This window comes from Marmota flaviventris, chromosome 4 (genome assembly GCF_047511675.1).
Source record: "Marmota flaviventris isolate mMarFla1 chromosome 4, mMarFla1.hap1, whole genome shotgun sequence".
Taxonomy (NCBI): Eukaryota; Metazoa; Chordata; class Mammalia; order Rodentia; family Sciuridae; genus Marmota; species Marmota flaviventris.
In genome coordinates this window covers 62,475,038-62,487,140 of record NC_092501.1, presented here as the reverse complement: position 1 = coordinate 62,487,140, position 12,103 = coordinate 62,475,038, and the positions used below count along the sequence as shown (strand labels likewise).

At 37.8% G+C, this 12,103-nt stretch overlaps 1 protein-coding gene across 1 annotated transcript in view; it reads right to left on the bottom strand.

Annotated features, from left to right (window-relative positions):
- The window catches only part of Ccdc6 (coiled-coil domain containing 6), a 109,204-nt gene that overhangs the window by 51,780 nt on the left and 45,321 nt on the right, over positions 1-12,103 (bottom strand). Inside the window, exon 2 of the mRNA XM_027931247.2 lies at positions 5,557-5,706. Coding sequence (XP_027787048.2) covers positions 5,557-5,706 — 150 coding nt within the window. The remainder of the gene's footprint in view (positions 1-5,556; positions 5,707-12,103) is intronic.

Genomic DNA, 12,103 nt, shown 5'->3' with positions numbered 1-12,103 from the left:
TTGTTTTTATTTTCCTTCTACCTGCTTTTTTCTCACATTTTATGCCAAAGAAGTCAGCACAGAATACCTCTGAGTCTTTATTATTACTGCATATATATATTTTTCTTTTTTAATCTGTGTAAGCACATCAATTCTAGCAATAATACTAGTAAGGGTGTGTATGCATACACACACAAAATGCACACTTTAAAAGACAGGCTGGGAGCAGTGGCACATGCCTATAATCCTAGCAACTAGTGAGGCTGAGGCAGGAAGATTCCAAGTTCAAAATCAGCCTCTGCAATTTAGTGAGGTCCTAAACATCTTAGCAAGATGTGGCTCAGCAGTTAAGCACCACTCAGTTCAATACCCATATCCAAAAATAATAATAATAATAAAGCAACTTAGCAATTTCTTACAACCGAAGAACTATTTTAAATTTACTGTGTTTTCTGATCATAACCCAAATTAAGTTTTATTGAGAGCTTTGGAACATGCTACTAACAGGAAAATTCTAGTTTTATACTTTGAGCACTAGCAGTTGCAATTAAAATGCCAAAAACAACCTGGTGGTTCCTTGCAGATATATGGTGAATGCAATATGTGAACCCCTTGCTCCATGGAAAGAAACAAAGATCAGATAAAGCGGAGACTTAGATAATTGGGAATGAAACAAGAAAAACTTGTGCCCCAACTGTTTTGAATGTTATTATGTGATAGCAACTTTCTCTGATCAGTTTTAATAGCCCTGAAAAAAACTACAGGCCAAGAGGGCCTCAGGTCTAGTCATTTTAATGAAGAACATATTTCAAGGTCCATTCTCCTCTCCCATAGGGAAACCCAAGTTTTCATCTGAATGGATACAATGGCAGTCTTAGCCTCGATGTCTTTGGAATTAAAGAATTAGTTTCATACATTATTTATCACCCTGACATGTGATTTTGCTGCCTGCACAAACAAATTCATTACTGTTTTAGTGAACTGGGGGACAGGAAGCAGCCTCCGACTCTGGGGTAGATGTTTAAAAAGCAGGGAACTGGGGAGTTGAGGCTCACTTCTGACACCTGCAGACACATCCTGCTACCCACACACAACCCTTCTGGGGTTAGGAGAGTGTGAGCTCTAGAGGGAAAAATTAATCCATTAGATTGAACTGAAAGAAGAAATGACTTCTCCAGGGAGGAGAGAGAGAAAGCAAAAGAAGTGGTAAGGCTTCTGTCTAGGTGAATAGGCAGAACTGGGACTTACTGAAATTCTTCCAGTTTTATTCCTCCATAAAAAGAGATGGAAGAAAAATGCTGCTGCATATCCTCCCAAACTGCTCAGCTATCAATCTTTTGGCAGTGGCAGTTTCAGCAGCAGTTTGGCCCACAACTTTCTTCTCTACATCCTCTTTCCATAGATGCCAGGAAAATTTCAACTGCTTTAATTCTAGGAGGCCTTCTAACCTCAGGAACCAAGTCAAAAATAAACTAGCCATGACACTTTACAGGAGGTCCAGAAAACTTTTCTTCTTAAGTATTTCTAATCATTGATAAAAAATGTATCCCTCTATAAGGACTTGGTCATAATTATTTCTATTACAGTTATAACGGTATTATTTTCTTGGGACCAGATTCAATTTAAAATGCAAATCAAAAGAACACCACTTTTTTTAAAAAATCTATTTGTTATTCTTAACGTAGAAAATTGGGAGTGGGAGGCAGATCGAAGGTCTGAAATTTCAAAGTTGGATTACGTTCATACCTAGCACTCTTCTTATCTCAGTGTTGTTCTCACATTAATAAATAAATATATATATCTGTTAACTTTTGGCAGTCATATTTGCTGAGAAAACTGTAAACAACAACTCTGAGCCTGAGGATAGGCTCCCCAAAGAACAGGAAGTGAGCCTGATACAATCAGGCCAACATAAAAGCAAGTGGGAAAATTTAAAACAGCTAACGCCATTATCAGTCTCAGCAATAACAGGTCTTCCAGGGAATACTGGTGATTGCTAGTTAACAGTTAGCCAGAAAAACCAGGTTGGCTTTTTTGTTTTTTCCTCTAAGAGAGGCCAGTGGAGTGAATCACATAAAGACAAACCAGAGAATTAAGGTTCTGATTATACTAGTTCTTATTGATGTGGGCCATCTATCACCCATGAATAAGTCTGATTCTTCAGGGGTTTCAGTGCACTGCTCTCCATGACAAAGAGACAAGAATTATGAGAGCAGCATTATTAGAGGAGGACTCCGAATTCTCAGAGTCACAGGCCCAGATATTGTTTCAAAAATGTAAGAATAACCAGGCAACACAATTTTTAAGTTCCCTTATTAAAAAAAAAAAAGAAAGAAAGAAAGAAAAAAAAAACCAAGATATTTCCTAACCGTTAAACCCATCGTACAATCATAATAAGCACCTTAGATCTGGGCATGGTGGCTCATGCTTGTAATCCCTACGCATTGGGAGGCTGAGGCAGGAGGATTGCAAACTTGAGGCCAGCCTCCACCACTTAGCAAGACCGTGTCTCATAATAACTGCTAATGTTTTAGAAAATCACCTTTTAGATATTTCTACTAACACGATACATGTCAAATTGTGAGTTTTGCTCGTAAAACATTTCATATCAATTTTAATTACAAATAATGACTAAACTACAACTTCTCTTCAATGCATTCCAGGACAACATTCAGCTCAGAGGCAAGTTTTTGCCAGACCTGCCAAAAATGCTAGAATTTTTAGACCAAATTCTCACCAATCAAGTAGTCAATCCCATGATCTAGGCTCAGAAATGAGCAGATTTTCCAGACAAAAGAGTTTTCACAAAATGGAGACATAATGGACAGTCACAAAATCAAAGGAGCGAAGCTGCATGCTCTCCTTGGTGTATGTAGTTTGTTTCAGTAAGGATTAGCATGCATGGGGGTGTTGAAGCTACCACCCAAACAACTGGATCTTCTAAAGAGCAGGGATTTCCTCTCATCTACACTTAAACTTGATTCAGTTTTTAAAGGTATACCAGTTGGGCAACAGCAGAGAGGAAGGGAGACATTCTACAGCAATATTCTCATTTTTGTTCTCAGGATGAAAGAGTCCCTTTGAAATGCACATAAAAGCAACAACCAATTACTGTCAGCGAAAACAGCCAGAGCTTGCGGACAACCTCAAACTGTTCTATAAATAGCCCCTCAGTGGCCTCTAGTGAAAAATGCTAAACACTTTCATGGTGCACAGGTCAATTCACCCACTTGTCTATTGGTGACACTTGCAGTATGGTTTCTCTAAGCAGGCATTTCGTTGTAAAGTCCTATCCAGAAGCAACCATGCTAGAAAATCATATTTAAGTAATTACACAGTTGGAAAAGTCTATTGGTATCAATTACTCTAAAAATCTTCCAGATGGAGAAGTACTTCCATGCTGGGTGGCAGAAATTCTGAATATTCAACAAAGGACTGGTTGAAACCATTAAGTAAATATGTACTGGGAGCCTGGGAATGGCTGCCAAAAGCCAGGGAGCCCTTCCCCACTGGCCAACAACAGAAGGCAGGTTCTTCGATTATTACAAAATATTGTGATACCTGGCATCTAAAGTGATAGATTATGTATCAGGCCACAGAATGGACATCACTCAAAACCCTGCCAGGGCCCTCAACTTGAAGCCTCTGGGTATCCATCTCCTTCCAAAAGCCTAATATCCCTGAAAAAGAAATATGGCATTACTGTTTAGAAGGTAGAAAGTTTCAGTCTGAAAATGTCCTGGAGATAGATCCATCTGGTGACAGTTGCACAACAATATGAATGTTTTGACTGAGGGCAAATGTAAGACCTGGCCACGCAAGGCCTAGAACTATACCTTATACTATTTTTGACAAAAACAGTTTATTGTGTTTTCAGCTTATATACTATTCCATCTCTTTGGAAAGGAAATATTGGGGGAAGTGAATCTAGGGTTTAATATATCAAATTTTTTCTCCTACAGCCACTCACAGTTATAAACTTTTAAAATACAAGAATTATGGAAAAATAATCACTACAATTCTTCAGGCTATAGCATCACTTGTAGGATATTCAGAGCTTAAATTTTAAGTCCAAACCTTCTTATGGAAGTTGATTATTAAAACAAACTTCCTCTTCTGTGTTACATGGCTCTTAGGTTTTCATTCTTTTTTACTCTTATTTAAAGGGACAGCAATGTCCTTGGAAAGCAGGTGGGTTATAAATGAATAAGAGATCAGTTATAAACTGATAGCCACTCACAGTGGAGATGAATCTTTAGAGAGCAAAGAACATCATCTGACTAGGTTTTGGTTGCTTTTCTATGGCACTTTGATCAAATACCCCCCAAATACTAAATATAATGTTAAGTTTGGGGACAAAAATTTTTCTTACAGTATCAAAAAATAGGGCACCTAAACTCAGGAAAAACAAACCATAATTGCATCCCTATCGTTCTAGAAGCACAATGCAGAATAAGCCACCTAAGTTGCCAAGGTGAGATACATCAAAAGTCAAATTAACCTTCTCCCTCCTTTTTTTTTTTTTCTCTCTCTAAATCACAGTGCAAATGAATAAACAAAAAGTTTCAGTGCAAAACTTTTGCCATGAATCTCTGCTAAATGATAATGGCTAGGTACCTCTATCCTACACATTTCAAGAGCTACCATCTAAATCAAATTTTGTACAAGACAGCAACAGTATCTTTATTCAGTAATCAGGAATAAAAATGAAAAAAAGAAAAACAAAAGTTGCTTGTACAGTCTTCATACTAAAGTTTCTATATAACGAACCTTCTAATATCCTGTAAGGATCTTCTTTGTGAGGAGATAAGAAATTAGAATATTTTTTTAAAGCCTCAAATATTTTCTTATTACAACCTTACTAAAATACATACTTCAGCCTAACTGATGAACTTGTTAGTAATCTGGTAAATAGAGAATACAGGGGTGTTTCTTTCAAAGATAATAATTCTTTTTAATATGGAGAGAGGAATGCATCCTCAACTAGACGAATCAAACTCTCCTTTTTTTGTTTTGTATGGTGTCTTCTTTATATTATTAATGATTACTGGTAAGTTTTAATACTTGTCTGGTATCTGTTTAGTAACACATTACTCACCCATCTGAATGCTTGACTGTAGTTTTAACTATCATGGATACCTTTTTTTCCTTTAAAGACATTTCACTTTATGTCCTCATATTTTAGTGTAAGAGACCCACTTATAAATATCAAAATTATATACTCATTATAGATTCCCTGTAAAAGGAAAAAGAAATCTCATATTTGGTGTTAATCCTTATATTTTCAAAATGCTACATATAACATCGCCTGGGTTGAGGCCTCATACTTATCAACCATGTTTTGAAATATCCAGGGTATAAAATATCTTACTTTCGATTACAAATGGGCTACAGAACCACAGTTTCAAGTATCACACTGCTGCCATCCTTAAACTGGTATTTTTAATCTCCGAAGAACTTCAGCTTTAACCTCATCAGCAAATGTTTCAAGCAAAGTGCTCTATCAAAGTCATTTTTTTTTTTTTCCTACAGAGGAAAATAGGCAGGGAAGATGAGAGGATAGAAAAGATAATTTACCTGCATCAATTTTCTGGAGAGCTCATTAGTGAGGAACTCTTCTTCCTTCTCGTAATTTACAGCAAGGGTTTCTTTCTCCTTCTGCAAAGCCTGAATTTTCTTGAATAAAGTATTACTGATGAATTCTTCTTCCTGCTCAGCCCTGGCTTGCTGTTTTACAAAAAAAAAAAGTAAAAGAGAACAAAACAAAAACACATGTTAAGGAAACAGGAAATTTACTAATTGTAATATAGTTCTTATTTCCAGAGAGGGTGCCTATTTTAATTAGAGCTCTATTTTTAACTTTGACCAACACACCCCAGCAAGCACAAATCAGCAAATATTACTATTACCCCAAAGGGACTCTCTGTACTATGCATGGCCCTTCTTCTTACAGTGATATATCAAATGAGCAAAAACTGTACTGCAGTTTTGGGATACTTTTATGTTCATTTTTTGGTATTGGGGATTGAATGGGGATATGGGGGTACTGAGCTGCTAAGACAGGGTCTCACTAAATTGCTGAAGCTGGCCTCAAACTTGTGACCATCCTCCCTCAGTCTCCCCAGTGACTGAGATCATAGGCACACATGTACTACAGTTTTTATGAAACATCTCACAAATAAATAACTGGAACACAGAAAGTTCCTTCTCATGTAGCAGAAAGGTCCAGTATGTAAAGGCATTCCTAATAACTCTCCATGTCAATACTTCTCATAGGCTTGTAGTTAAAATATCTAGACAACATTTTTTTTAAAAAAACTGGAGCAGAAAAGTTCAAATCGCTTAAAAGAATATCACCTCTCTAGAAGACATTACTAAAAGCATGTGGACATATCATTAAAAAAACAATAGAGGGCTGAGGTTGTGGCTCCATGGCAGAGCGCTTGCCTTGCACATGTGAGGCACTGAGTTCCATCCTCAGCACCACATAAAAATAACAAAATAAAGGTATTGTGTCCATCTATAAGTAAAAAAATTTTTTAAAAAGAAATAGATACACATGGACAAATTAACATGTTCATGGATATAATTACTAGAAGACAATAAACCAAAGCTGTTAACAAAGTAGTGAAAATCTCATCTGTAAAAGGTAAGGGCAGATGAAAGGATTTTTTTTTTTAAACTTTATTTCCCTACTGGGAATTATTGGGGTGATGGAAAGAACAGGTATTACTGAATTAAAACACACGAAAAACAGAAGAAAAGGGAGTCAGGCTTAATTCAATGACAATATTCTTCTGTAGATCCTCACAAATGCTTTAATAGACTAAACAGACTAATGAAAGTTAATTATTCTTTTATGTGTGGGGAGAGATACTGGGGAATGGACTCGAGGGTACTGCCTTTTTCTTCTCTTTTTTGAGACAATCTTGCTAAATTGCTAAGAATGATCTCAAACTATGATTCTCCTGTCTCAGCCTCCTGAATTGCCGGGATTAAAGGTGTATGCCACTGTACCTGGCAAACCTAACCATCCGAAGGAGAGACTCAATTGTATTAAAAGCACTTTTTAAACTGCAACACTTTGATGCATCTGTACCAAATAATGCACTTCTATTTTATCTGCTAGTCAAGGGAGAGAGAGCTACATGAATTCCAAACCTCTAGCACCTCCACTTATTATAAAAGGGCCAGAGGACAAGAAACAAAAGGAACTCACATCAATTACCACCTTTTAGCATTCAAAGGTCCAGCAACCACTCCCAGGTCTTATGGCTTAAATTTGGTACCCATTTGCCAGCTTCCAACACTTGCACCCTAATACCACAGTTTAATGTAGCATCACACCCTGGGCTCCACATCCCAGCAGCCCTCAAGGAAGTATACCATAGTTCCCAGAACTGCTTGCCAAACAATTTTATAAGAGAACCATGCATAGTACTTAAGACTGAAAAACAGTTAAACCAAAGCTGGAAACTTTAGGAGAAAGTCCAGAACTCGAGTTCCTAAGGAAGCCATTCTGGAATAGTCCAGGAGAATTGAGCAATGAAGAACACATCCACCAGCTAATAAATTCCTGTGACAAGCCAAGGGCACACACTGAATACCGTGGCTCCCTTAAACGCCTCCTGTTTCACAAGACCTTCTCAATGCCTGGTCCTTGCACTATAGTCAAAGAGAGCTGCTGGGCACTGGGGCTTCCCTGGCCCTTTAAATCAATCCCTACTCCTCTTCCAAAGTCCCAAACTTCAAGATGTCCTCCTGCAATGGGCAGAGGGCCAAGGTATTTACTTAAGGCATATCTGACATATATATCCAAGCCCACAATCTCTCCAAGCTACCCGTTTTTCCGGTTTTGATGGACAAAGCCCTATATGATTTGAATGATGATTACTCTGAGAGTTATAGAAGAAAAAGGACGACAGGAACCATAATGCTCTCGCTGGTGACTCTGGACTTAGAATTCAAAAGGGGGGCTGCCATAAATTAGTTTCATTATCATGCCAGACTCAACGACTTGCAAATTATTGCACACTTAAGAGTTTAGACATTTGGTAAACTTAATCATTAGCAATAAAGAGGGCCCTGATGAGGCTGAGCAGATCATCCTCCCATTTACATGGGGGCTTGGAAGTAACAAGCAGAAAATAAGCTAACAGTTTATTCCCGTGAAACTAAAAATAAACCCAAGTTTTATTTGTGTAGCTCTCTCTTCCCATGTGATATGACCATTAAGTTATAGGGACAAAAGATTTCAGTTTATTATAAAAAATGAATTCTAAGAGAGAAAACAGGTTGCCAAAGGAATGGAGAATGACCGCTCAGTGAATGGTTCCCTGAAAAGGGTTTCTTTTAGAGGTGAAGACATTTTCTGGAACTGGATGCTAATAGTTTACATAAGCTTTTAAATAGACAAGAATTCAAAACTCAGCTGGGTGTGGTGGCACACACCTACAGTCCCATTGGGCGGCTAAGGCAGGAGGATCACAAATTCCAGGCCAGCCTTAGCAACTTAGGGAGACTGTGTCTCAAAAAAAAAAATAAAATAAAAAAGGATGGGGATGTGGCTCAGTGGATAAGCACCCCTGGGTACAATCCCCAGCACCTAAATACACTAGAACTCACCTAACTGTACATTTTTAAAGGGTAAATTTTATGGTATGTGAATTGAGTCTTGATTTTAGAAAAAGGGGCTCTGATAATTAGTAGGATCTGAATTTCTCAGAGCCCAGTTTCCTTGAAGTTCTTCCCGAAGAGAATGGCAAAATTTTAAGATTCGGGCAGAGAGATGAAGAATAGGCTTGTTCTACAGTTCCTTCCAAAGTGAGTGACAAGTCAGGGGTCTTGGGAAGCTGAGGCTTTGACAAACAAAATTATTCACCATTTTAGAATAGCCCCTTCTTTCTAGGCAAAGCCCATTAATAGAAAATGCCACTCTCAGGAACTCTGAATGACCACGAGGGATTGGCCTGTTAAAGACTATTTAACTTAACAAAGGGTTAATATGGCTAACAGTTTATCCAAAGCTCCCTTTAGCCAAGTTTTTTGCCACCAGTTCTAAGCTCTAGTGGGGGAGACGGATGTTCAAATGGGACAGATTGGCTTAAGAATGAACACATAAATGAAGAAAAAAGACAAAGATATCCAGTGAACCTCAAAGAAGAACTTTAGAAAAATCAGACATAGCATATTAACAGTGTGGATAAACTTGACATTAGAGAAGGAACCATGCATGATGTCCACTCACTTTCGCCAGCAAGTTTCTCCCTGTGCTGTGTGTAGTATGATCTCACTCTTGATCTTAGTCTTGGTTTTTATTTTCCAATCCCCCAAAAGGCCATTTTATTTAAGCCGTAAAATAAATTATCTTTCCAATGTATTCCCACAAAACAACCCCAGATGCAACCAAGTAGACTGTGGCCCAAAAAACAACAACAAACACCTGGGCACCTATGTGAAAGATAGGAAGAGAGTTAGCCAGGCAACAGTGGGCAAAGAGGAGCTGAAACAGGTCCCTTAAGAAATCTCATCCATGGGTTTTATCAGCGTATTTTCCCCTTTTATCTGAAATGCCTGAAACCTCAGCAGGCCTGAAGACATACAAATTCAAACTTAAAGCTGCACCTCAATTAAGGTTTACCTAATCCCCCTCTAAGTTCTCAAATGAAAATGTGAACAAAAACATCAGAAACTCTTCCAAAGAGGAAAGCTTTTCTTATTACAGTCTGGTATGTTTGTATAGTTGAAGACTGGGAAATTCGAGCAAAAATTTAAAAAAAAACAAAACTGATTACATTTTCATGCTCAATATGGTTCTAGTTGCTACGTTTAGAAATGGAGTGAATCTTGTATAATCTCACTTTCTTATTAGTGTTTGCTAATAAACATGCTGCCCTCCTCCCAGCTGTAATAGTGTCTACTAATATGAAGACTAAAGTACCTCTCCATCATTTTTTTTTTCTCATCTACCAAAAGCCCAACACAATCAGTTTAAAAGGGGTGGGGGCAGCAGGATGAGGACAGGAGAAATTTGCCAAGTCCTCAGGAGAAAATAAACACTGAAACAATTCTTGTAAAATATTTTCTCTTGAGTCACCACATATTTAGGTAACCATACTATACATAAGCATAATTTTCTGCATACAAGGAAAACAGTTTGCTCTGATCCACTGTTATCAAGACCTGGGAACAACTTTGATGGGAGATTCCAATGTTATTGCTTAAGGTCTCTGTTATCCATAGCATCTGGAGGGTTGGTATAAAAAGAATTCCAAATCTCTCCACAATGGCACTCACTGCTGAGAAAATCCACATGCCAAAACCAAAATCACGTAAGATGATGTAACTCATGATCTGTCAAGCATAAGCTAAAGAAGGGTTTTCCAAAGCAAGAAATTACAGGCAAACATCTATTTGATAGTGGGTGTGGGGAAAGGATATAATTAGGAGAAAGTTCATCTTACTACAAAGAGAAGACACTTGCATCAGCTTTAAAAAATTACTTTTAAGTTGGTTCATAATTTCTTTTAACAAAGAATCATAAAACTAAGATATCTTAAATGTTTAATGCTTAAGGATCTAAGCAAGATTCATCTATTGTAATCACTTAAATCTAAATAATATATTTGAATTCATTATTCCAAGTATTTAAACTTACTCTTTGATTGTCTAGTCACTTATAATCTAAATTTTAATGATCTTAAATCTCAGTCTGAAATATCATCTGAACCATCTAGTTAGAATTGCAGGCACTACACAACACACGGCCAAGCAACTAAATAAAACCCAATTCTTTCTAAACTGTCATTTATACATGCACCACTGCACATATGGATTTTTTTTCTGGGAGATGCTTGGAGTTTGAAAGAATTCCTCATGACTGATGGCTGCTGGCACTTATGAGATTAGCTCAAATATCAAGCATGCCAATGGGTTTATCAACACAAACTACATTCCTAAAGAAATCTGCTTAACACTGAAGTACCAGGATGGCAGGGGTGGGTGGCAGTGACACAGAACACAAGCCTGTAAACACCTTCCTTTCTTCTAATAGAGTCAAGAATAGGATTCTGATGATATGCCTGAGAATCACAATTCTGCAGTTAGTCTATGGAAGTACTAGGATAGGGTGCACTTTCTCCACATACTGCACACGCGCTGGCAGTAAAAGCAATTCATCAATTAAAGCACTTTTATTATCTGCTCTATTCTAGAATAGCCAACAAGTCACTAACCTACACAGGGATCAAGTAGGACATTACAAGTCCAGGCGACTGCTATTTTTGCCTCAGAGTCTCTGCCCAGGCTGTTGCCACAGAAATGGAGGGTAAGACAAACAACAAGCACCACAGGGTAACTTCCTGAATAAAACAACCTAGACTGAGTTTAATAAGGACCAAATAGTTACCAAGTTTTGTCAACCTGTAGTACCTCTAAAACCAGCTTTGGAAAAAAGGGCTAGGAGACCCTGCAACTATAGATTCTGCAGAGGACAGACACATTCCCCTGTGTGTGTGCTATTGTCCAGGAGCAGAACACAGCTCCTCACCATGTGCATTCATCCCCACCCAAACTGGTCCACAAATGGCTCAAGAAGATAAGTCCATTGGTAACTTGCTTAGAAACAGAGAGATGAAAGACTACTAAAAAATTGATGTTTACACTAGCTTTATGAACTTTATGTCTCACAGGCCCATAACAAACAGGAAGGGGAAGGTTCATATACAGTGTCAAACTGTGGAGTCAGGGTGCCTGGTTTACAAGGTAGTTATGGGGGCCCCGGGGAAGGCATGTGACTTCTTCAAGGCACAGTTTTCACCTTTGCAAAGTGAAAGTAATGTCATCTCCCTCTAAGTGGTTACAAAGACAAAATGAAATAATCCACAGAAAGGGCTTATCACAGTGCCCAAGTTTTCTAAGAACATATATTCATACAATAGAATGTCATTCACTCATTTAAAAAAATGTAATAATATATGTTAAAACATGGATAAACTTTGAAAACATGCTAGGTGAAATAAATAAGACACAAATTTCACATACAACTATGATGCCATAAATATGAAAAATCCAAAATAGGCAAATCCACATGAACTAAACGTAGATTTGCAGGTGTCCAGGATTG